Genomic DNA, 24258 nt, shown 5'->3' on the forward strand with positions numbered 1-24258 from the left:
CTCCCATGGCCCTAAGGCCACCAGAGACGAGGCGGCCGACGGTGACGTCGGCAGGAGCTAGAGAAACCCTAGCTGATCAACCAGTGCATTAGTTTCCTGAAAACAATAGGGTACGCTTCGAAACAAGAAACACCCACAAAACATCATGTAATTCGTTGATACTTACATAAATTTTGTCAAAAATCAGAAAATGTTGCACGAATCTCAAAGCAGCTAGGCACCGTGGATGCATCCCGTGCATGCATGGTAGAAAAATCAGACGCAGGCTCTTCACTTTGTCAACTCTCTGTCGGTTCTGCTTGGCGTCTCTGGGCGCCTCATATGCAACTTCCGAGTAGGACAGCACAACGTCAATATTCGGACACGATGCGGCAAAGAAAACAAGACGAAAACATACAAAACACGCTGTTCCGCGTGGATTTATTTAAAAAAGAATTGTTTAATGGTCAGGAAATCAGTCGGTCTCCTTCCAAGAAGAAGGATAGAGATAGAGTGGACTGACCAAACCAAACCATGCAGACCTGCACACGTCCTTGAGTTTGAATCCGATCTCCTCCCCTATCTACATCCATCTCGATCTCACGCGTATACTATAAAAAACTCCATTTTGTCAAGGATTTCTTCCCACTATATCTCCAGCATCAACCGCTCATAGCCATCGATCCGCCATTGCTCTCTCTCATTCTCCTCCTCTTCAGCTCACCAGTCTCACCACCACCATTGCAACAGCTAGAAGAAGGAGGAGGAGAAGAAGGCCCTTGGTTGCTTGAGCGATTGCTTCGGTGTTGTAATGGAGGAGGTGGAGGTTCCGTCCTACTTCGTGTGCCCCATCACGCTGGACGTCATGCGCGACCCCGTCACGCTCCCCACCGGCATCACCTACGACCGCCACGCCATCCACCGCTGGCTCCGCCTCGCCGCCTCCTGCCCGCTCACCAAGCTGCCCGTCGCGCCGGACTGCGAGCCCACGCCCAACCACACGCTCTGCCGCCTCATCCGCTCCTGGTGCGCCCTCCACCGCCCCGACGACGCCGTCGACCATACGATGAAGTCGGCCCCTGCCGACTGCGCCCGCCTCGCCGCGCTGGTGTCGCGTCTCGCCGACGCGAAGAACAAGAGACCGTCGCAAGAGGCCCTCGCTGCGCTCCGCGAGCTTAGGGACGTCGTGGCGGAGGGCGAGCGCGGTAGGGAACTCGTCGCCGCCGTACCCGGCTCGGCGGACGCGCTGCTCGACGTCTTCGTCTCGTCTGCGACGTCCGCGCCAGAGAACTCCGCCGCGGCACTCGACGTCATCTCCTCGCTCCGGCTCCCGGAGCGGTGCCTGGCGCGCGCCGTCGACAGGGATGGCGCGGCGCTGGTCGGCGCGCTCGTCTCCATCCTGCAGGGACACTCCGGCCCCGACGCCGATGCGGCGTCCCGGGCACGCGCAGCCGTGCTCCTGGCGGACGTGATGGCGTGCATGTCGCCGAGCAGGGCGGCGTCGCTCCCGGAGCAGGCGTTCGTCGAGGCTGTGCGGCTGCTCCGCGGCGACGACGGCATGGGCGCCTCGACCTCGATGGCGACCAAGGCGGCGCTGCGGGTGCTTGCAGGCGCGACCGCCCACGGGCGGAACCGAGTGAAGGCAGCGGAGGCCGGCGCGGTGGCTGCGCTCGTGGACATGCTGCTGCTCGTGAACGGCGAGCGGCGGCGTGCGTGGTGCGAGCTGGCGCTGTGCGCGCTGAACCGGCTGTGCGGGTGCGCGGAGGGCCGCGCAGCGCTGGTGGCGCACGGAGCCGGCGTGGCAGCCGTGGGCGCGTGGGTGGCCGGGGCGTCGATGGCGGCTAGCGCGAAGGCGGTGCGGGTGCTCCGATCAATCGCCCGGCACACGGCCACGGTGGCGGTGGTGCAGGAGATGGCAGCGACGGGCGCGGTGGGGAAGCTGTGCCTGGTGGCGGCGTCGGTGCCGGAGGAGGAGTGGCAGTGGTGCGACGAGAGGACGAGGGAGCGGGCACGGGAGACGCTCCGGCTGCACGCCAGGGCGTGGCGGAGCTCGCCGTGCTTGCATCCTACCCTCCAGGCCCTCTACCCTTGCTAATTGCTACATTCTTCTTTTGTAGATGAAACTAATTGGCAGCGTAATTGTAATGTTTAACATGCTAATTGCATGTACTAGCAGCTTTGCATGGTTATTTTGTGATGCCAACTTCAGTTAAGATGTCTCTGCCTTGCTTGCTGCTGATGGTACATTCTGAGAGCATCTTCAACAGGCGCCGAACGTGCCGCGCGCAAAAAACTACTTTGCTGCGCGCGCATCGTTTGGTTTGGCGCGGCGCGCAGCGCTGGTTCCAGCAGCCACGTTAAAATGTAGCGCGCGCTGCTCCAGCAGCGCGCAAAAAATACAGCGCGCGCAACTCGCCGGTGCATTGCATATATGTCATTTTAAACACAAAATGAAGTTGAAACATTCAAAATGCAATGAACATGACATATAAAATTTCACACAAACAAGTTGATGAAGAAAAGTTCATGCCCACAAGTTCAAAATCATGTCCATAAGTTCATCCAACCAAGTTCAAAATGCAAATCAAGTTCAATACACAAATGAAAGACACATCATTCCTCGTCCCCATCTTCGTCCTCGTCATCTTCGGAAGACGATTCTTCCGCCTCCGAAGATGAATCTTCCTCGCTCTCCTCATCGCGCACCGCATCACGTGAAACTCCGACGGTGTTGGCAAGATCTTCAACGGCATCTTCATGAGAATGTGTGCGAGGAGGCACATAAAAAGACATTCCGCCCATGGCGGCCGGAGGTGCACCCATGCCTCCCATGAGAGAAGCAAAACTCATGCCTCCCATGGTGGCCATAGCATCGGGGGTGCTCCAAAATCAGCCATGCCTCCCATTGCACCGCCCACAGTACCTCCAAAGCCACCCATGGCGCCGATGCCACCGCCACCCATGGTGCCGAGGCCACCGCCACCCATTGCACGAACCATGGCTCTCTTTTTGGATCAAGACTTCTTCACGGGCAAGATTGGCATACTCCTTTTGCATCACATTGAGGTTAGATGTGTCCAAGAAGAACAAGTGCTTCTCACATTCCAACAATCTTGTTCGCTCCTCATTGCTCATCTTTCTCTCCTCCAAAGCCACCTTCCTCTCCTCGGCCGCCACCCTCCTCTCCTCAGCCGCCAACCTCCTCTCCTCGGCCGCGACATCTTGGTTCCTTGTCATTTTCCTCACCTCGTTGTCTTATTTTCTTGCCTTCACAATAGCTTCCATAGCATTTTTGAGGCCATCATCTCCTTTCCTCTTCTTCTTTTCGGTTTTGTCTTTCTTGCACCCATCCGGTCGCTTTGGCTTTGAGTATGAAACCGAGTTGGGTGTGGGGCTTCTCTTGCCGTCATCACTTGATGCATCCTCCTCCTCCTCATCATCATCCAACTTAATTGTTCGCTTGCATTTGTTGCTCAAATGCAAATCATCCAAATCTTCACGCTTCTTCCATTTCTCATCATCCTTCAACACGTTATAGCAATGGGGCAAGGTAAAGACCCTTCCTTTCTTGATCTTCCCCTTCTTGGTTGTCCTCTCCTCTTCTTTGAACAAGTTTTGCGCAATGTTGTACTACATGAAAACAAAGCAAGTTAGCACCAACAACAAGTATGATGAACATGTATGAATTGCCACTTACTATATCGTCCTCATTTGTGCCACTTGGGTTCAACTTGTCAACCGCCTTTTGACAGGCCGCCCACCTTTGACAATCCGAGTTGATGGTCGACCATCGGGACCGTAGTGATCTCTCGGAGCGGTCAATTCCACTCAAGTTGTGAACATCAAAGTGTTCTTTCATCCGCCCCCAATAAGCATCTCTACTTTGATCACCTCCAACAGATGGATCCCTCGACACTTGCAACCAAGTATTGCATAGTAAGATGTCATCGACGTTGGTGTAATTGCCCGCTCTTCCTTTCGGTGCGTCGACAATGCCCTCACCCTCCTCGTCCACCTCGAACTCATGGTCTTTGAAGTGCATGTCATTGGTTTGAGACCAATGCGAATTGTTGGAGCTAACACCCATCGTTGACATGTATGCATCATCACTGAGACTACAAAGTTTTTCGAATAGTGCAAATAAGCTATCTATATGTGAATGCATTGAAAAAATAACAAAAAATGACAAGTTGGATTTTTTTTAATTTGGGGGCATTTTCTCAAACATGTTGTGCGCGTCGGCCGCCGGCTCAACGAGTGAGCTCGCCGGCGCTTCGGTAGCCGCCGCGCCCATCGCACACCCTGCAAGCTTCTTCCTCCTTGCCTTGGAGGTGCCGGAGCCGTCCGCCGCCTTGTTTTTCTTCGCCGATGTCTTGTCCTTATTTTGACGCGCCGCATTGGGGAGCTTTGATGAGGAGGGGACGGCGGCTCGGGCCGGCGCCGGCGCGACGCCACCCGCCGCCGAGGTCATCCGCGGCGGCATGAAGAGGCCGCGCGCGAGGCCGATGGTCGGAGGAGCTCCGACGGAGGCGAGGCCAACGCCACTCGGGCTAGAGTTTGCGGCGGCGGCGGTGGAGGGGTCGCGGCTATAGGATGGGGTGAGCGGGGTGCCGGCGCGCGCGTCCATGGGTGCAGTTCGCCGGCACCGGCGCGCGCGAGGCGTAGGAGGTGGAGAAGACAGAGTGCAGCGCGAGCACTCGACTGTGCTGCGCGCGGAAGCGGGCGCCCCAAATACACCGCGCGAGATAGCGATTCCGACCGCGCGCCCAACTCCTTATACTGCGCGCGCGGTTATTGCACGCCCGCTGGAGCCATCCGCCGGGTTGCGCGCGTGCTAAACTGAAGGAAATATGCCCTAGAGGCAATAATAATGTTATTAATTTATTTCCTTATATCATGATAAATGTTTATTATTCATACTAGAATTGTATTATCCGGAAACATAATACTTGTGTGAATACACAGACAAACTAAACGTCACTAGTATGCCTCTACTTGACTAGCTCGTTAATCAAAGATGGTCATGTTTCCTAACCATAGACATGTGTTGTCATTTGATTAACGGGATCACATTATTAGGAGAATGATGTGATTGACATGACCCATTCCATTAGCTTAGCACCCGATCGTTTAGTATGTTGCTATTGCTTTCTTCATGACTTATACATGTTCCTATGACTATGAGATTATCCAACTCCCGTTTGCCGGAGGAACACTTTATGTGCTACCAAATGTCACAACGTAACTGGGTGATTATAAAGGAGCTCCACAGGTGTCTCCAAAGGTAAATGTTGGGTTGGCGTATTTCGAGATTAGGATTTGTCACTTCGATTGTCGGAGAGGTATCTCTGGGCCCTCTCGGTAATACACATCACATAAGCCTTGCAAGCATTGCAACTAATGAGTTAGTTGCGAGATGATGTATTATGAAACGAGTAAAGAGACTTGCCGGTAACGAGATTGAACTAGGTATTGAGATACCGACGATTGAATCTCGGGCAAGTAACATACCGATGACAAAGGGAACAACATATGTTGTTATGCGGTCTGACCGATAAATATCTTCGTAGAATATGTGGGAGCCAATATGAGCATCCAGGTTCTGCTATTGGTTATTGACCGGACACATGTCTCGGTCATGTCTACATTGTTCTCGAACCCGTAGGGTTCGCACGCTTAAGGTTTCGATGACAGTTATATTATGAGTTTATGAGTTTTGATGTACCAAAGTTAGTTTGGAGTTCCGGATGTGATCACGGACATAACGAGGAGTCTCGAAATAGCCGAGACATAAAGATTGATATATTGGACGGCTATATTCGGACACCGGAAGTGTTCCGGGTGATTTCGGAGAAAACCGGAGTGCCGGAGGGTTACCGGAACCCTCCGGGAGAAGTAATGGGCCATATGCGCCTTAGTGGAGAGAGAGAAGGGCAGCCAGGGTGGGCCGCGCGCCTCCTCCCCCCTGGTCCGAATTGGACTAGGAGAGGGGGGGGGGCGCCCCCCTTTCCTTCTCCCTCCCCACTTCCTTTCCCCCTCCTAGTAGGAGTAGGACTCCTACTAGGAGGAGGACTCCTCCTTGGCGCGCCAATAGGGCCGGCCGGCCTCCTCCCCTTGCTCCTTTATATACGAGGGTAGGGGGCACCCCTAGACACACAAGTTGATCCACGTGATCGTTTTCTTAGCCGTGTGCGGTGCCCCCTTCCACCATAATCCTCGATAATATTGTAGCGGTGCTTAGGCGAAGCCCTGCGACGGTAGAACATCAAGATCGTCACCACGCCGTCGTGCTGACGGAACTCTTCCCCGACACTTTGCTGGATCGGAGTCCGGGGATCGTCATCGAGCTGAACGTGTGCTAAAACTCGGAGGTGTCGTAGTTTCGGTGCTTGATCGGTCGGGCCGTGAAGACGTACGACTACATCAACCGCGTTGTGCTAACGCTTCCGCTGTCTGTCTACAAGGGTACGTAGATCACACTCTCCCCTCTCGTTGCTATGCATCACCATGATCTTGCGTGTGCGTAGGAAAATTTTGAAATTACTACGTTCCCCAACAGTGGCATCCGAGCCTAGGTTTTATGTGTTGATGTTATATGCACGAGTAGAACACAAGTGAGTTGTGGGCGATATAAGTCATACTGCTTACCAGCATGTCATACTTTGGTTCGGCGGTATTGTTGGACGAAGCGGCCCGGACCAACAATACGCGTACGCTTACGCGAGACCGGTTCTCCCGACGTGCTTTGCACAAAGGTGGCTAGCGGGTGTCAGTTTCTCCAACTTTAGTTGAACCGAGTGTGGCTACGCCCGGTCCTTACGAAGGTTAAAACAGCACCAACTTGACAAACTATCGTTGTGGTTTTGATGCGTAGGTAAGATTGGTTCTTACTTAGGCCCGTAGCAACCACGTAAAACTTGCAACAACAAAGTAGAGGACGTCTAACTTGTTTTTGCAGGGCATGTTGTGATGTGATATGGTCAAGACATGATGCTAAATTTTATTGTATGAGATGATCATGTTTTGTAACCAAGTTATTGGCAACTGGCAGGAGCCATATGGTTGTCGCTTTATTGTATGCAATGCAATTGTGCTGTAATGCTTTACTTTATCACTAAGTGGTAGCGATAGTCGTGTAAGAATAAGATTAGCGAGACGACAACGATGCTACGATGGTGATCAAGGTGTCGCGCCGGTGACGATGGTGATCATGACAGTGCTTCGAAGATGGAGATCACAAGCACAAGATGATGATGGCCATATCATATCACTTATATTGATTGCATGTGATGTTTATCTTTTATGCATCTTATCTTGCTTTGTTTGACGGTAGCATTTTAAGATGATCTCTCACTAATTATCAAGAAGTGTTCTCCCTGACTATGCACCGTTGCAAAAGTTCTTCGTGCTGAGACACCACGTGATGATCGGGTGTGATAGGCTCAACGTTCAAATACAATGGGTGCAAAACAGTTGCACACACGGAATACTCAGGTTATACTTGATGAGTCAAGCATATACAGATATGGCCTCGGAACACGGAGACCGAAAGGTCGAGCGTGAATCATATAGTAGATATGATCAACATAGTGATGTTCACCAATGAAACTACTCCATCTCACGTGATGATCGGACATGGTTTAGTTGATTTGGATCACGTAATCACTTAGAGGATTAGAGGGATGTCTATCTAAGTGGGAGCTCTTTAGTAATATGATTAATTGAACCTAAATTTATCATGAACTTAGTACCTGATAGTATCTTGCTTGTTTATGTTTGATTGTAGATAGATGGCCCGTGCTGTTGTTCCGTTGAATTTTAATGCGTTCCTTGAGAAAGCAAAGTTGAAAGATGATGGTAGCAATTACACGGACTGGGTCCGTAACTTGAGGATTATCCTCATTGCTGCACAAAAGAATTACGTCCTGGAAGCACCGCTGGGTGCCAGGCCTGCTGCTGGAGCAACACCAGATGTTATGAACGTCTGGCAGAGCAAAGCTGATGACTACTCGATAGTTCAGTGTACCATGCTTTACGGCTTAGAATCGGGACTTCAGCGACGTTTTGAACGTCATGGAGCATATGAGATGTTCTAGGAGTTGAAGTTAATATTTCAAGCAAATGCCCGGATTGAGAGATATGAAGTCTCCAATAAGTTCTATAGCTGCAAGATGGAGGAGAACAGTTCTGTCAGTGAGCATATACTCAAAATGTCTGGGTATAATAATCACTTGATTCAATTGGGAGTTAATCTTTCAGATGATTGCGTCATTGACAGAATTCTCCAATCACTGCCACCAAGCTACAAGAGCTTCGTGATGAACTATAATATGCAAGGGATGAACAAGACTATTCCCGAGCTCTTCGCAATGCTGAAAGCTGCGGAGGTAGAAATCAAGAAGGAGCATCAAGTGTTGATGGTCAACAAGACCACTAGTTTCAAGAAAAAGGGCAAAGGGAAGAAGAAGGGAAACTTCGAAAAGAACAGCAAGCAAGTTGCTACTCAAGAGAAGAAACCCAAACCTGGACCTAAGCCTGAAACTGAGTGCTTCTACTGCAAGCAGACTGGTCACTGGAAGCGGAACTGCCCCAAGTATTTGGTGGATAAGAAGGATGGCAAGGTGAACAAAGGTATATGTGATATACATGTTATTGATGTGTACCTTACTAATGCTCGCAGTAGCACCTGGGTATTTGATACTGGTTCTGTTGCTAACATTTGCAACTCGAAACAGGGACTACGGATTAAGCGAAGATTGGCTAAGGACGAGGTGACGATGCACGTGGGAAATTGTTCCAAAGTCGATGTGATCGCGGTCGGCACGCTACCTCTACATCTACCTTCGGGATTAGTATTAGACCTAAATAATTGTTATTTGGTGCCAGCGTTAAGCATGAACATTATATCTGGATCTTGTTTGATGCGAGACGGTTATTCATTTAAATCAGAGAATAATGGTTGTTCTATTTATATGAGTAATATCTTTTATGGTCATGCACCCTTAAAGAGTGGTCTATTCTTATTAAATCTCGATAGTAGTGACACACATATTCATAATGTTGAAGCCAAAAGATGCAGAGTTGATAATGATAGTGCAACTTATTTGTGGCACTGCCGTTTGGGTCATATCGGTGTAAAGCACATGAAGAAACTCCATACTGATGGACTTTTGGAACCACTTGATTATGAATCACTTGGTACTTGCGAACCGTGCCTTATGGGTAAGATGACAAAAACACCGTTCTCCGGTACTATGGAGAGAGCAACAGATTTGTTGGAAATCATACATACAGATGTATGTGGTTCGATGAATGTTGAGGCTCGTGGTGGATATCGTTATTTTCTCACCTTCACAGATGACTTAAGCAGATATGGGTATCTCTACTTAATGAAACATAAGTCTGAAACGTTTGAAAAGTTCAAAGAATTTCAGAGTGAAGTTGAAAATCATCGTAACAAGAAAATAAAATTCCTACGATCTGATCGTGGAGGAGAATATTTGAGTTACGAGTTTGGTGTACATTTGAAACAATGCGGAATAGTTTCGCAACTTACGCCACCCGGAACACCACAGCGTAATGGTGTGTCCGAACGTCGTAATCGTACTTTACTTGATATGGTGCGATCTTTGATGTCTCTTACTGATTTACCGCTATTGTTTTGGGGTTATGCTCTAGAGACGGCCGCATTCACATTAAATAGGGCACCATCAAAATCCGTTGAGACGACGCCTTATAAACTGTGGTTTGGCAAGAAACCAAAGTTGTCGTTTCTAAAAGTTTGGGGTTGCGATGCTTATGTGAAAAAGCTTCAACCTGATAAGCTCGAACCCAAATCGGAGAAATGTGTCTTCATAGGATATCCAAAGGAAACTATTGGATACACCTTCTATCACAGATCCGAAGGCAAGACTTTTGTTGCTAAATTCGGAAAATTTCTAGAAAAGGAGTTTCTCTCGAAAGAAGTGAGTGGGAGAAAAGTAGAACTTGATGAGGTAACTGTACCTGCTCCCCTTATTGGAAAGTAGTACATCACAGAAACCAGTTTCTGTGACACCTACACCAATTAGTGAGGAAGCTAATGATGATGATCATGAAACTTCAGAACAAGATACTACTGAACCTCGTAGATCAACCAGAGTAAGATCTGCACCAGAGCGGTACGGTAATCCTGTTCTGGAAGTCATGCTACTAGATCATGATGAACCTACGAACTATGGAGAAGCGATGGTGAGCCCAGATTCTGCAAATGGCTTGAAGCCATGAAATCCGAGATGGGATCCATGTATGAGAACAAAGTATGGACTTTGGTTGACTTGCCCAATGATCGGCAAGCAATTGAGAATAAATGGATCTTCAATAAGAAGACTGACGCTGACGGTAATGTTACTGTCTACAAAGCTCAACTTGTCGCAAAAGGTTTTTGACAAGTTCAGGGGATTGACTACAATGAGACCTTCTCACCCGTAGCGATGCTTAAGTCTGTCCGAATCATGTTAGCAATTGCCGCATTTTATGATTATGAAATTTGGCAGATGGATGTCAAAACTGCATTCCTGAATGGATTTCTGGAAGAAGAGTTTTATATGATGCAACCGAAAGGTTTTGTTGATCCAAAGGGAGCTAACAAAGTGTGCAAGCTCCAGCGATCCATTTATGGACTGGTGCAAGCTTCTCGGAGTTGGAATAAAGGCTTTGATAGTGTGATCAAAGCATTTTGTTTTGTACAGGCTTTTGGAGAAGCCTGTATTTACAAGAGTGAGTGGGAGCTCTGTAGCATTTCTGATATTATATGTAGATGACATATTACTAATCGGAAATGATATAGAATTTCTGGATAGCATAAAGGGATACTTGAATAAGAGTTTTTCAATGAAAGACCTCGGTGAAGCTGCTTACATATTGGGCATTAAGATCTATAGAGATAGATCAAGACGCTTAATTGGACTTTCACAAAGCACATACCTTGACAAAATTTTGAAGAAGTTCAAAATGGATCAAGCAAAGAAAGGATTCTTGCCTGTGTTACAAGGTGTGAAATTGAGTAAGACTCAATGCCCGACCAATGCAGAAGATAGAGAGAAAATAAAAGATGTTCCCTATGCTTCAGTCATATGATCTATCATGTATGCAATGCTGTGTACCAGACCTGATGTGTGTCTTGCTATAAGTCTAGCAGGGAGGTACCAAAGTAATCCAGGAGTGGATCACTGGACAACGGTCAAGAACATCCTGAAATACCTGAAAAGGACTAAGGATATGTTTCTCATATATGGAGGTGACAAAGAGCTCATCGTAAATGGTTACGTTGATGCAAGCTTTGACACTGATCCGGACGATTCTAAATCGCAAACCGGATACATGTTTACATTAAACGGTGGAGCTGTCAGTTGGTGCAGTTCTAAACAAAGCGTTGTGGCGGGATCTACATGTGAAACGGAGTACATAGCTGCTTCGGAAGCAGCAAACGAAGGAGTCTGGATGAAGGAGTTCATATCCGATCTAGGTGTCATACCTAGTGCATCGGGTCCAATGAAAATCTTTTGTGACAATACTGGTGCAATTGCCTTGGCAAAGGAATCCAGATTTCACAAGAGAACCAAGCACATTAAGAGACGCTTCAATTCCATCCGGGATCTAGTCTAGGTGAGAGACATAGAGATTTGCAAGATACACACGGATCTGAATGTTGCAGACCCGTTAACTAAGCCTCTTCCACGAGCAAAACATGATCAGCACCAAAATTCCATGGGTGTTAGAATCATTACCGTGTAATCTAGATTATTGACTCTAGTGCAAGTGGGAGACTGAAGGAAATATGCCCTAGAGGCAATAATAATGTTATTATTTTATTTCCTTATATCATGATAAATGTTTATTATTCATGCTAGAATTGTATTATCTGGAAACATAATACTTGTGTGAATACATAGACAAACTAAACGTCACTAGTATGCCTCTACTTGACTAGCTCGTTAATCAAAGATGGTCATGTTTCCTAACCACAGACATATGTTGTCATTTGATTAACGGGATCACATTATTAGGAGAATGATGTGATTGACATGACCCATTCCATTAGCTTAGCACCCGATCGTTTAGTATGTTGCTATTGCTTTCTTCATGACTTATACATGTTCCTATGACTATGAGATTATGCAACTCCCGTTTGCCGGAGGAACACTTTGTGTGCTACCAAACGTCACAACGTAACTGGGTGATTATAAAGGAGCTCTACAGGTGTCTCCAAAGGTAAATGTTGGGTTGGCGTATTTCGAGATTAGGATTTGTCACTCCGATTGTCGGAGAGGTATCTCTGGGCCCTCTCGGTAATACACATCACATAAGCCTTGCAAGCATTGCAACTAATGAGTTAGTTGCGAGATGATGTATTACGAAACGAGTAAAGAGACTTGCCGGTAACGAGATTGAACTAGGTATTGAGATACCGACGATCGAATCTCGGGCAAGTAACATACCGATGACAAAGGGAACAACGTATGTTGTTACGCGGTCTGACCAATAAAGATCTTCGTAGAATATGTGGGAGCCAATATGAGCATCCAGGTTCGGCTATTGGTTATTGACCGGAGACATGTTTCGATCATGTCTACATTGTTCTCGAACCCGTAGGGTCCGCACGCTTAAGGTTTCGATGACAGTTATATTATGAGTTTATGAGTTTTGATGTACCGAAGTTAGTTCGGAGTCCCGGATGTGATCATGGACATAACGAGGAGTCTCGAAATAGTCGAGACATAAAGATTGATATATTGGACGGCTATATTCGGACACCGGAAGTGTTCCGGGTGATTTCGGAGAAAACCGGAGTGCCGAAGGGTTACCGGAACCCCCGGGAGAAGTAATGGGCCATATGGGCCTTAGTGGAGAGAGAGAAGGGCAGCCAGGGTGGGCCACGCGCCGCCTCCCCCTGTCCGAATTGGACTAGGAGAGGGGGGGGGGGGCGGCGGCCCCTTTCCTTCTCCCTCCCCATTTCCTTTCCCCCTCCTAGTAGGAGTCCTACTCCTACTAGGAGGAGGACTCCTCCTTGGTGCGCCAATAGGGCCGGCCGGCTTCCTCACCTTGCTCCTTTATATACAGGGGCAGGAGGCACCCCTAGACACACAAGTTGATCCACGTGATCGTTTTCTTAGCCGTGTGCGGTGCCCCCTTCCACCATAATCCTCGATAATATTGTAGCGGTGCTTAGGCGAAGCCCTGCGACGGTAGAACATCAAGATCGTCACCACGCCGTCGTGCTGACGGAACTCCTCCCCGACACTTTGCTGGATCGGAGTCCGGGGATCGTCATCGAGCTGAACGTGTGCTAAAACTCGGAGGTGCCGTAGTTTCGGCGCTTGATCGGCCGGGCCGTGAAGACGTACGACTATATCAACCGCGTTGTGCTAACGCTTCCGCTGTCGGTCTACAAGAGTACATAGATCATACTCCCCCCTCTCATTGCTATGCATCACCATGATCTTGCGTGTGCGTAGGAAAATTTTGAAATTACTACGTTCCCAACATAAACTGGCTAAATTTGCGGCGCGGCGCTTGTTTAGCGCGCCTGTTGGAGATGCTCTGAAATGTTCAGTTAGGGCATCTACAGTCAGTCTGAACAATTTTGGTCCCTCAAACATCCACGGACTGTCTGGTCAGTGTATGGCGTGTCCGCTTTAATTCCGTATTTATTTGTCCACGTAGCCATGTGCCTCTTTTTTTCCATATACACCTGGTTACATGCATGTGATTGATAGGGAAAGAATAAAAATAATAAAAAAAGAAAAAAGATGTTTTGTGATTGGTTCAATCCTATGTGTACAGGACCGCCGACCGACACGCCCGGGCACTCGTCATACTCATCTAGTGAGAATTGCACAAATCACTACTTATTGGGGCTAGTGTTGTGCAAAACACGTACTATATAGGTTTACTATGCAAAACACTTACTATACGGATTTGTTGCAGAAAACACCACATATTGATTTAATACATTACAGATAGATCTAATTTAGTGTTTAGATAGATTGACATAATTTTAGATAAATGGACAATTCCCAACCGACACGTCCGGGCCGCATTTTTTTTCTCACCCCTGATACGTAGTACATCTAAGATGGCTCGTTTCTCACACGCCTATGAACAATATCACATGATTTAAACATGGCCATTTCTCACACCCCACTGCGAACAATATCACAACAATTCACGATAGGATATTTCTCACGGGAGCAACTAGTTAACGAGCGCTTCTTCGTGAGCCTCGCAACGATCAGCGCCACTTGGCGCGCTCTCAGCCATTCATCACGTGTCGCGCTCTGGACGCTTCCTTTGGATTTTGTTTTTTATTTTTCCACACGCGTTTTCGGCTTTTTAAACGGGTTTTCCCGGTATTTTTTGACGTTTTGGTTTTCCCTCAGTCTTTCTTAGCTTTTCGATCAAAACAAAGTTTCAAAAAAAATTTTGCGTGAAAAAACGCGTTTTCTTTTTTTTTTTCCTTTCGCAAGTCATGGTTTTTCTTCCGCGAGAGGCACGGTTGTGCTTTATCGAGAGTCACGGCCGTGCCTTTCGGAAACGAAAAAAACGCGTTTTCTGTTTTTTTTCGAGAGTCACGGTTTTTCTTCCGCGAGAGGCACGGTTGTGCTTTTGCGAGAGGCACGGTTGTGCTTTTGCGAGAGTCACGGTCGTGCCTCTCGGAAAGGGAAAAACAAAACGCGTTTTTTGTTTTTTTCTTTCGTGAGAGTCACGGTTTTGCTTCCGCGAGAGGCATGGTTGTGCTTACGCGAAAGTCACGGCCGTGCCTCTCGGAAAGGGAAAAAATACGCGTTTTCTTTTTTTTTTCTTTCACGAGAGTCATGGTTTTGCTTCCGGGAGAGGCATGGTTGTGCTTTCGCGAGAGTCACGGTCGTGCCTCTCGAAAATGGAAAAAAACGCGTTTTCTGTTTTTTTTCCTTCCACGAGAGTCACGGTTTTGCTTCCACGAGAGGCACGGTTGTGATTTCGCGAGAGGTACAGGCGTGCCTCTTTCGGAAAGGGAAAAAACCGTGCTCCCGGTTCGGTTTTTTCGCCCGGTTTTTTTCGTTCGGTTTTTTCGTGGAAAAAAAAGTTCGTCAAAAGCTACCAACATGGGATCTAGTTTTGAAGATCTCGACGCGAGGAATCCAATGGTGAAAAGGGTTCGAGATTTGGACGCACGGTTTAAGAGATAAAACATTCTAAATAAACGGACGTACGAAAAAAGGGAAAACTCTCAGGTTGCGATAAGTGGCGCGCTGCATGTGCGCCACTTGTCGCGACATGGGAAAGTGAAGTGTTCTTTGGAACGAGTACTCCTTAATTAGTGATTTCGTGTTTCTCACAACCGCCTTGAGAAAGAAACACAACGGTTCAAGATAGGTTCTTTTCTACACCAGCCTCAGCCTCAAGACAAATTGGCCCATAGGCCCAATAAGATTTCCATATATATAATTACTTAAGAATACCTATTAACTGGTTTCTCCAAAAAAAGAATACCTATTAACTAAGTCCGTCACATATCATAGCCACCGCCCCTATCGCCCTCCCTCTGTGGTAGTTCACGGTGTTAGGATTGCACCATAACCAAGGACAAGCACCTCCACCATCACCCGCCAACAAACAGTAGGCGCGACGCAATCCCTCGACTGAAGTCTCAAAGATTGGGTGCCCTTTTCGATGTAACGTTCTATTGTTTGCTTGGAATCTCATCATACACCTCTCACGTCGTCTTGAGGAGGTCATTGGTAGGAGAAACTCTTCTAGGTTCTTTGTGCCTCGTTGCTAGGTTCATTACGCCTATCAAAACTTGCCATAGATACATAGCGCCTAGCTATGTTGCTCCCTAACTTGGTCGAAGAAGAATCTTCTAGCAAGTACATTACGTGGTTCCACTATAAGAGAAGCAGCCAACCCGTGTCCTCTACCAAGTGGCCGGTGGACCGCACTCGTCCGTCCATGCTACATGCCACTCCCCGACAAAACGGTGATGGCCTCCGCTCGCAACCGTGTGGAGTGGCGGTTCCGAACAATTTACTCGTTTGTTTATCTAAAATGATGTCAGCAAGAAAAAAATTAAGTATGATGCCACTTGGGAGTCACACAAGGTCTACGGATCTGGATGTAATTTTTAGAACACCGATAAGTGCCAACCGTTTGGCCTGGGATACTCCCAAGCCGAACGACTGGTTCGTGCTGGAGTGGAGAAGGATCGAACAAATTCGTTCGGTGGAAAAGAACCTCCAGCCCGAACGCCTCACCTCCCGTAACGATCAAACTTGTCGTTACACAAAGCACACGATCCAGTAGATAAAGTGGGCCTACAGGCCTTTTTCCTGTGAAAAGAAAAACAAAAAATAAAGCCCATATTAAGTTATGACTACTAAAAAACTCAGTTTTTCTGTGACTAATAAACACTGGTATTTTGCACGATAAAAATGTCATTGACTATTGCCATTCTATGAAATAAATTGCCATGTTCAACTTTATGTTTTTAAAAATGGCACAAAAAATGAAGAAGTTCATGGCAATCTGCATCTCTACACTATGAAAAGTTGCCATCACTATGAAATTTACAAAAAAAAAACTTTCCATGAAGTGATATGGTGAAAAAGGTTCCCTCTAGACACAGAATTTAATTAGAAAAAAAATAAAGAAAACATCTTAAGTTGTAATGATATCGTTCATGTAATCCCCATGGCAAAACAAATTTCAAAGGATCAAACCTTTTTGCCATGTTCTCAAACTTGAAAGAACTTGCCGTGTTCTCAAACTAATTTGTAAAATGGCCATGACAAACATTCTTCGGACGGACATGGCAAAAAATGCATTTAGTTGCCATGGAAAATTTCACATCTATAAACAAATACGGATTTTAGTTGCCATGGCAAGTTTACCATGGGTTTGAACATCTTAGCTTGCCATGTTTTTTAACATCTTTAGTTACCATAGCAAGTTTGTCATGTTCATGTTTGCCATATATTTGTACAAACTTAATTAAAAAAGAAGTTTGACATGTTTTTGCACATCTTAAGTTTGCCATGGCAAGTTTGCAAATGTTTTTGACATCTTAAATTGCTATCTTTTTGAACATCTTTTGTTTCCATGGAAAGTTTGCATATTTGTGAACATGTTAATTAAAAAAAATTGCCATGTTTTTGAACAAACTTAATTAAAAGAAGTTACCATGTTTTTGCACACATTAAAGTTTGCGGTGTTTTTGACCATTTTCAAATGCCACGGCAAATTTGCCATATTTTTGAACATCTACAAAGTTTGCCATGTTTTTGAACATCTAAAGTTACCATGGCAAAGTTTGCCATGTATTTGAAAATCTATAACTTTTCCATGGCAAGTTTGCATGTTTTTTAACATGTTAATTAAAGAAGTTTGCCATGGCATAAAATGGAGTCAAATTTGCCATGGAAAAAATGTAGTACTTTGCCATGGAAATAACTAAAAAAATATCATGGCTACACAATTATACATAGTAAAAGTTGCCATAATATTTAAATAAAAATTGCCATGCTCTTTACAATAAATTTGCCATGGCAACTTAGAAGAAAATTTGCCACGGCGACTTAATCCAAAATTTGCCATGTGAAATAAAAGTATTTTTCCATGGCAAAAAATTGAGTTAAATTTGCCATGGCAAAAATGGAGTAAAAATTTGCCATGGCAACTTAAAATAAAATTTTCCATGTGAAATACAAGTATTTTTGCCATGGCAATATTGATGTTTGCGAAGCGCAAAACATGACAAATTTGCAGTGTAGGTGCATATCAACTTGCCAGCACTCGAAACAAATTTGCCATCATTTTTAGGGGGAGGGGGGACATTTTAATTTGTAACTTGCCATGTGCTCCTGAACAAAACCATAAAAATGGCAGCCTACAACAAAATGTTGCAGCAAATGTGCCATGGCAACATCTACCCACATTTGTGCAAATTAGCAGGACACAAATTCTAGAGGATTCATCTCCTGCAGCTAATACATACGTTCCAGTCCCCAAAGAACTACCCTAAGCAACGACTCCTGTTGATTATCTTCTAAAAATCCAACAATCAGCAGGACGGCAACTCGTCTCGAGAAAACTCACATTAGTTAGTAGAAGAACTGGAATGGGAGAGGCGTGGGCACGATTCATACCTCAGACACGAGCTGCACAATTTGTAGAAAACACGGCGAGATGTAGAACCTTTAGAACAGACTCCATTCCTCTAGAACAGACTCCCCATGGTCCGATTGTTTTGAGTAAGCTCTCCATGTCTTCTACCTCCATTTTGTTCTACTCATAATTTTTCCAGAACTGGCATGAATGCAAGATGACAAGAAAATCGATGTGAAAAGAAGCCTCACAATTGCTGGAATCCTATGAGTCATTCTCATGGAGCTCTACATTGAGTACCCAAGGCGATTACATATATCAGCAGCAGCATAACTTGATAGAGAGAGTAGGTCCTTGGTCCAACAGTAAGATAAATAGCCGAATGCCCACTAAATTCGTCACCTAATTAAGAGCAAATCGCAGTCTGAGACAAAACAAGGCAAAAAGTAGTGCCAGGATTTCCGCCACAAACAACCCAACAGATCATCCAAAATCAGACCAAGAGTAGCACCAACAAGGGGAGATTACAGATTGTTGTCACCAAGAAATGAGGGTCGGGCGGTGTGTGCTCACCGGCGATCTTGGGATTACCCGAGAGGGGCGGCTCAATGTAGGTCGTCTTCCGCTTCCTCCTGCTCGCCTTCGCCTTCAGTTGTACGTTCGGCAGTTATCGTTACCGAATTTTTATTATTTCTAGTGTTTGCTGTACTAGTATGATTGAAGATGAATAGATTGAAACTTTTTCCCGTATTTTATTTTATTTTTTTGCCTCTCACACACTCACAAATGCACGCGAAAGGAGTGATCTTGTAGTTTTTGTTCTTGGTGTGGTTGAGCGATTGCACGAAAGATAGATGAACAAAAATCCTCCGTGCCTTTTCCCTACAACACCCCCGGCGCACCCACGAATTACCCGCTCCCCCAGTCAGGGACTTTCCTGCGATTTCCCCATCCTTATTCTTTCCCTCTGCCGCAACGAACAGCCTTCTTCCCCTTTCTTTCCATTCCTCTGCTCTGCTCTGCCATTCTTCGCACGCCGCACCTCCAGCACCACCTCCCCCTTCCGCAAGCTCGCCTCATCCATCCACCCCGCGTCCCCCCCTCACCCTCCGCCTCCGGGGCCGCATTGCCGACGGAAACCTCGACCACGCCGCCAGGCCGCTCCCTCGGCCGGCAGGCTCCGTCCCCGTCTCCGGCGGCAGAGGAAGGTACATGTACTTCTCCCCCTTCCCCTCCTCCGATGGCTGGTTCTTCCCCGGCAGAGCCTGGGTGTGATCTTTCCTAGTTTCTGCGGCCGATCCTCGTGGCTAGCGATGCAGGCAGAGACGAGGGTTTTCGGCCGCGTCCCGTACGCTACCCTGTTTCGGCCCAAGCTTCCGATTTTAGGTGGGGGAGGCTCGGCCAGACAGGGGGGTTTCGGTTACTGCTATTTTTGCTGGGTCAATTTTGCTTGCTGGTTTGTAGCATGGACGAAAACCACCATCTTCTGAAGAAAGTACAGATATACTAGTAGTAGGCACGATGGTTGCTGCGGAAATGCTGGAATGTGGAGCCCATCTGGCCTCGGATCGTTCTTAGAATCTTAGTGTTACAAATAATTACAGATTTGGTGCGTTGGGGTACATAATTAGTACTACTATCTAGGATGTGGTTTTTAATCAGTAGGATGCAGCTCTTGATCTGCACCATATCCCCTCTGCTCTGCTGCAGATTGTGTACAGATATATATGGTGCAGATAGCACCTTCTGAAATCACTTTAAGCCACAAGGAGACTACTTGCGTCTCTGCAGTCATACCGATTGTTCCTTTTGGTTTTGCGACAATCGAATTGTGCAACTTGGTATGGGTCATTGCTTATTATTATTATTAGTGTAGACAGCACATTGTGCAGTGCAGTTTGATGTGGATAAGTGTGTAGACAGCACTTTGTGCAACTTACACTAGCTAGAATTCGAAGTCTCTACTGGGAGCACATTTCTCCTTTTCTTTTACAAGGCGCCGGTGCTTTAGGTTTGCTGCTCGTTCGTTACCCGTGTTAAGAACTGATGCCATTTCATAGTTGCACTAGTACCAAATCAAACAAGGCCACCACTGGAAGAGGTGGGTGCTCCACATTTTTTGCAATCTATTTGCAGCTGTGGTATATGCACGTGCGTGAGTGCCAACTGTTTAGGTATTTTTTGGATAGTGGAAGGGGCAGCTCTCCTGGGCTCTGCATCTCTCGACGCACACGGCCACACCGATTGATTATGCAAGTTCCTTTTGGTTTTTGTGACTATCAATATTGCAACCTGATATGGGTCCAGTGATTACTTACTAGTGTAAGGTATGCAACACATTGTGTGACTCAAATGCGGATTAAGAGTGTACACAACATGTCGTGCAGCTTACATGAGATCTCAAGGTCTCTACTAGAAGTACATTTCTCATATTTTTTACAAGGTCTGGGTGCTATACGTGTGCTGATCATTTGATGCTCTTGCTATCATTTTCTGTTCATTCAATACTTGTGTTAAGAACTGATGCCATATCATGTATTTCTTTGCTAAATAATCTTCTCATCTGTGAAACAGTTGCTGTCACAAGAATGGGATGCAAAAGTGACCTGGCTGACCAGCCACAGGAGGATGGCATGGGTGCTGTCCCTGCTGAATATGAAGAAGGCAGTGAAGAAGAAGAGCCATTTGAACGTGAATTCTATGATGATGATGATGATGACGACAATGATAGTGAGTCAGAAACACAGGCTGTGGATTCTTGTGAAGATCCTTTGGCAGAAGAGGAAGAGGTTAGTGGTGAGGAACCTTGCGATGTTGCGGCTCCACTTGAAGACGAGGATGCCAGTTACGAGGAACCTTTTGTTTCAGAACTCTGTTATGAGGAAGAAGACAGTGGCGAGCAGGACCAGGACTCGTATTATCCGGAGCCTCTCACTGATTCATACAGGAAGCAGCTCTATGAAGTGGAGCCATGTGATGATCAAGTGGATCATGAGTACGGATTTGTGAAGAAGAAGTCCAGTACCGTGCAGACTATCAACACGGAACAAAATATGAAAGTGGTCCTAAAACGGGCACTGAGAAAGGGCAGCAGCAATGAGCACAAGGCAGTACCAGTGATTGATGATATGGAAATGAAGCCGTTGAAGAAACCTTTATCTGTCAGGTTTGCTACCGATGTATCTTGTTACACATATAGTACTGAAAGTTTTGGTCCTGCCAAGTTAGAGAAAAGGAAAGCTCAGTTTGATGACCAGGACAGCCACTTGCGTAAGAAGCAAGAACACATACTCCCCTCACTTAAGGATTGTGGCAAGCTGAAAGAAGTGGATGACACTAACCTGTATGTGGGTAACCTCCCAGCTTCTGTGTCTTCTCACAAGCTCATCGAGCTATTTCTACCTTTCGGACGAATTGTCCGATCAAAAGTGGCGGATGATCGTTTCACTGGTGTAAGCCAAGGATATGGCTTTGTGAAGTATGCTGAACCTCGTAGTGCCACAGCAGCTATTGAACGCATGAATGGCCGCCTGGTTGATGGGAAGACATTAGAGGTTAGAGTAGCTGGACCTCCAACATCAGTATCCAATCCATCCAAGCAATCTGTGTCAGAAACTTGCAGTCTGCCCTCAAAGGAAATCGACGCGAGCTACTTGTATGTCAGCCACCTCCCCTTATCCATGGACACGCTAAAGCTACTCAACCATTTTCGGCCGTTTGGGAAAGTAACTGAGATAAAGGTACCCAAAGATCACACCACAGGTTTAAGCAAAGGATATGGTCATGTGAAGTACGCTGATTCTCGTGATGCAGCTCAGGCCGTCATCCATTTGAATGGAGTTCTTGTTGAGGGTAAAAGGATAGAGGTTCGGTTGTCTGACATCTCTCCAACACTGTCAAATTCAGCTGTGGGATCACACACCAATACCAGAACCATCAAGGAAATCGACATGGCAAATCTATATGTCTGCAACATTCCTGCATCCATTGATACAAATAAGCTGATTGAGCTTTTCTTGCCATTTGGTAAGATCACCCATGCGAGAGTGGCGGCAGACCAAGAAGGTGCTCATTCCGGTAAAGGATATGGCTTTGTCAAATTTGCTGATTCTCAATGTGCTGCCGAGGCTATTGCACTAATGAATGGAGCACTGGTTCAAGGGGAGACATTAATTGTCAGAGTTGCAGGCCTTTCATCATCAGCATCCTCCAGCTCAGTTGTACAAGGCTCACCAATTGCCTCTCCAGAAATCAATAAATCTAGACTGTACATCACTAACCTTCCACAGACCATGAATGCAGATAAGCTGGTTGAACTTTTCGTGCCCTTCGGTCGGATCAGCAAAGTCGTGATCAATCCGGAGTATAGCCTAGTGTTCTATGCAGATGTAGCGTCAGCGATCACGGCTGCCGAACGCATGGATGGGTACCTTATTGGTGGAAAGAGGCTAGTTGTTAGGGGATCAGACTCTTGTCAAACCAATGCAGCAGAGCAAGCTTTATCACAGCCAGCTGGCAAGCCCATGAAAGAAATTGATATGGCCAATGTGTATGTTGGCAGCATCCCGCCAACGGTAACCGGCGATCAGTTGGTCGAGCTTTTCCGACCATTTGGACAAATTGTGCAATCTAGGCTGTTTCATGGGTATGGCATGGTTAGGTACAGCTACCCTTCATGTGCTACTGCTGCAATTGATCATATGGATGGTTACCAAATTGGAGGACGTACCCTGGTTGTGAGAGTAGCAGGCCTTCCTAATCCCCGGGATTGTCTAACACTACCGGCGCCTGGGAATGAGCAGAGGCAAATTGACATGACCAACCTATATGTCTTCCATCTCCCGCTCCATGTAACCACTGAAAAGCTGATTGAAATCTTTCTGCCATGCGGCCAAATCACTCAAGCAAAGGTGGTCATCGACTGGCACACTGGTGCGAGCAGGGGGTTCGGGTTTGTCAAATTTGCTGATGCTTATGGTGCTGCTGTGGCTCTCACTCACATGAACGGTTGCCCGCTGGAGGGGCACATCTTGGGGGTTAGAATAGCCGGTGTCCATCCGAGTGATATGGACAGCTACATGATGCGTCTCTACTCCCAGTTCACATTGCCTGACCCCTCAATGATGGCGGTTGGAATACCAACATCGTCGTACTGGCCGTACTATTGTGCTGAATCGGCATACGCGGAGCGGCGGGGAGGTGATGCTGCTTCTCAAACATCTCAGGAGGAATCCGTATCGGCCGGTTCATTTGCTGAGAAGGGTTGTTCTTCCGTGTCAAGCCATGTCGCCGACCGTTCTCAGCAACATTCTTCAGCAGGTTGGGCTGGTCCGCCTGGCTTCAGTCCCCATGCTGCCCCCAAGAAGAATACCGCCACTATGATGAAACCTTCCCAGCCTTGCTCCAAGGTCCATTTGGCACAGTCAGGAGGCAGCCAGAAAAGACGCTCACTCGTCTAGCGCCGTCTGCTTCCGATCATGCTTCAGTGCATTTTATATTGCTTCTGAGCAAAAACCATATGCTAACATACTTTGGTTTTAGCTAGGTACTTAAGTGGTAGACTTTGATAGTTTGGGCAAGCTGACTGGTGAAATTTGCTATGTGCTATTAGTTCAGTTCAAGTATCAGTTCAGTTCTGTTTCAGATAAAGAGAGAGTTTACAGTTTGTTTTTACATTGTGCTCTTGGCCAGACATCTTTGAACAGGATTCATGCCATTGTTACTCATTAAAAAAACTGAGTATGTTTACAGTTTGTTGTACTGCAGTTTTAATTTTTCAACTGAGTTTCATTTATTTTTCTTCAGCTATGGATGTGTGCCTTGTTCATTGAGCATTGCCATTCCAGCCCTCGTAAGTTTCTCTAGCATGTAGGCAAACAATCTTTTTCCCTTTACTTAATCTCTTGAAAAATGTCTTCTCAAACCAACGAAACATGCATCCATACTGTTATGTCGCATCACCACCATGTGTGAGCGAAGAACTGTGTAAATTCTTATCATCTAGGAGCACTGTGAAGGTTCATATCATCTAGGGGAAAGTGGAGTGCAACACATATTGCCAATATGAACAGCAGTAGAGAGGACTCAGTACAACCACAGACTTTTCTAACAAAGATTGTGTTATTGCTTCAGGTGGTCTTCTTCTGAAGGCAGGCA

General features: G+C 46.6%; 2 protein-coding genes across 2 annotated transcripts; both read left to right on the forward strand.

Moving 5' to 3' along the window:
* The first annotated feature begins 552 nt into the window (after positions 1 to 552).
* On the forward strand, positions 553 to 2194 carry LOC125534595 (E3 ubiquitin-protein ligase PUB23-like). Its single transcript, XM_048697778.2, has one exon. The coding sequence runs from the start codon at positions 791 to 793 to the stop codon at positions 2072 to 2074; it is 1284 nt and encodes a 427-aa protein (XP_048553735.1). The 5' UTR covers positions 553 to 790; the 3' UTR covers positions 2075 to 2194.
* Positions 2195 to 19052: 16858 nt separating this feature from the next.
* LOC125534594 (uncharacterized) lies at positions 19053 to 24046 on the forward strand. Its single transcript, XM_048697777.2, has 2 exons — positions 19053 to 19310; positions 20677 to 24046. The coding sequence occupies exon 2, from the start codon at positions 20691 to 20693 to the stop codon at positions 23559 to 23561; it is 2871 nt and encodes a 956-aa protein (XP_048553734.1). The 5' UTR covers positions 19053 to 19310; positions 20677 to 20690; the 3' UTR covers positions 23562 to 24046.
* The last annotated feature ends 212 nt before the right edge of the window (positions 24047 to 24258 follow it).

The sequence above is a fragment of the Triticum urartu genome, chromosome 2A (genome assembly GCF_056163025.1).
Source record: "Triticum urartu cultivar PI428250 chromosome 2A, HENAU_Tu73, whole genome shotgun sequence".
NCBI classification, from domain to species: Eukaryota; Viridiplantae; Streptophyta; class Magnoliopsida; order Poales; family Poaceae; genus Triticum; species Triticum urartu.

Excerpts from the sequence above, each read along its gene's own strand:
- LOC125534595 (XM_048697778.2), top strand. The coding sequence starts at position 791 with ATGGAGGAGGTGGAGGTTCCGTCCTACTTCGTGTGCCCCATCACGCTG.
- LOC125534594 (XM_048697777.2), top strand. The coding sequence starts at position 20,691 with ATGGGATGCAAAAGTGACCTGGCTGACCAGCCACAGGAGGATGGCATG.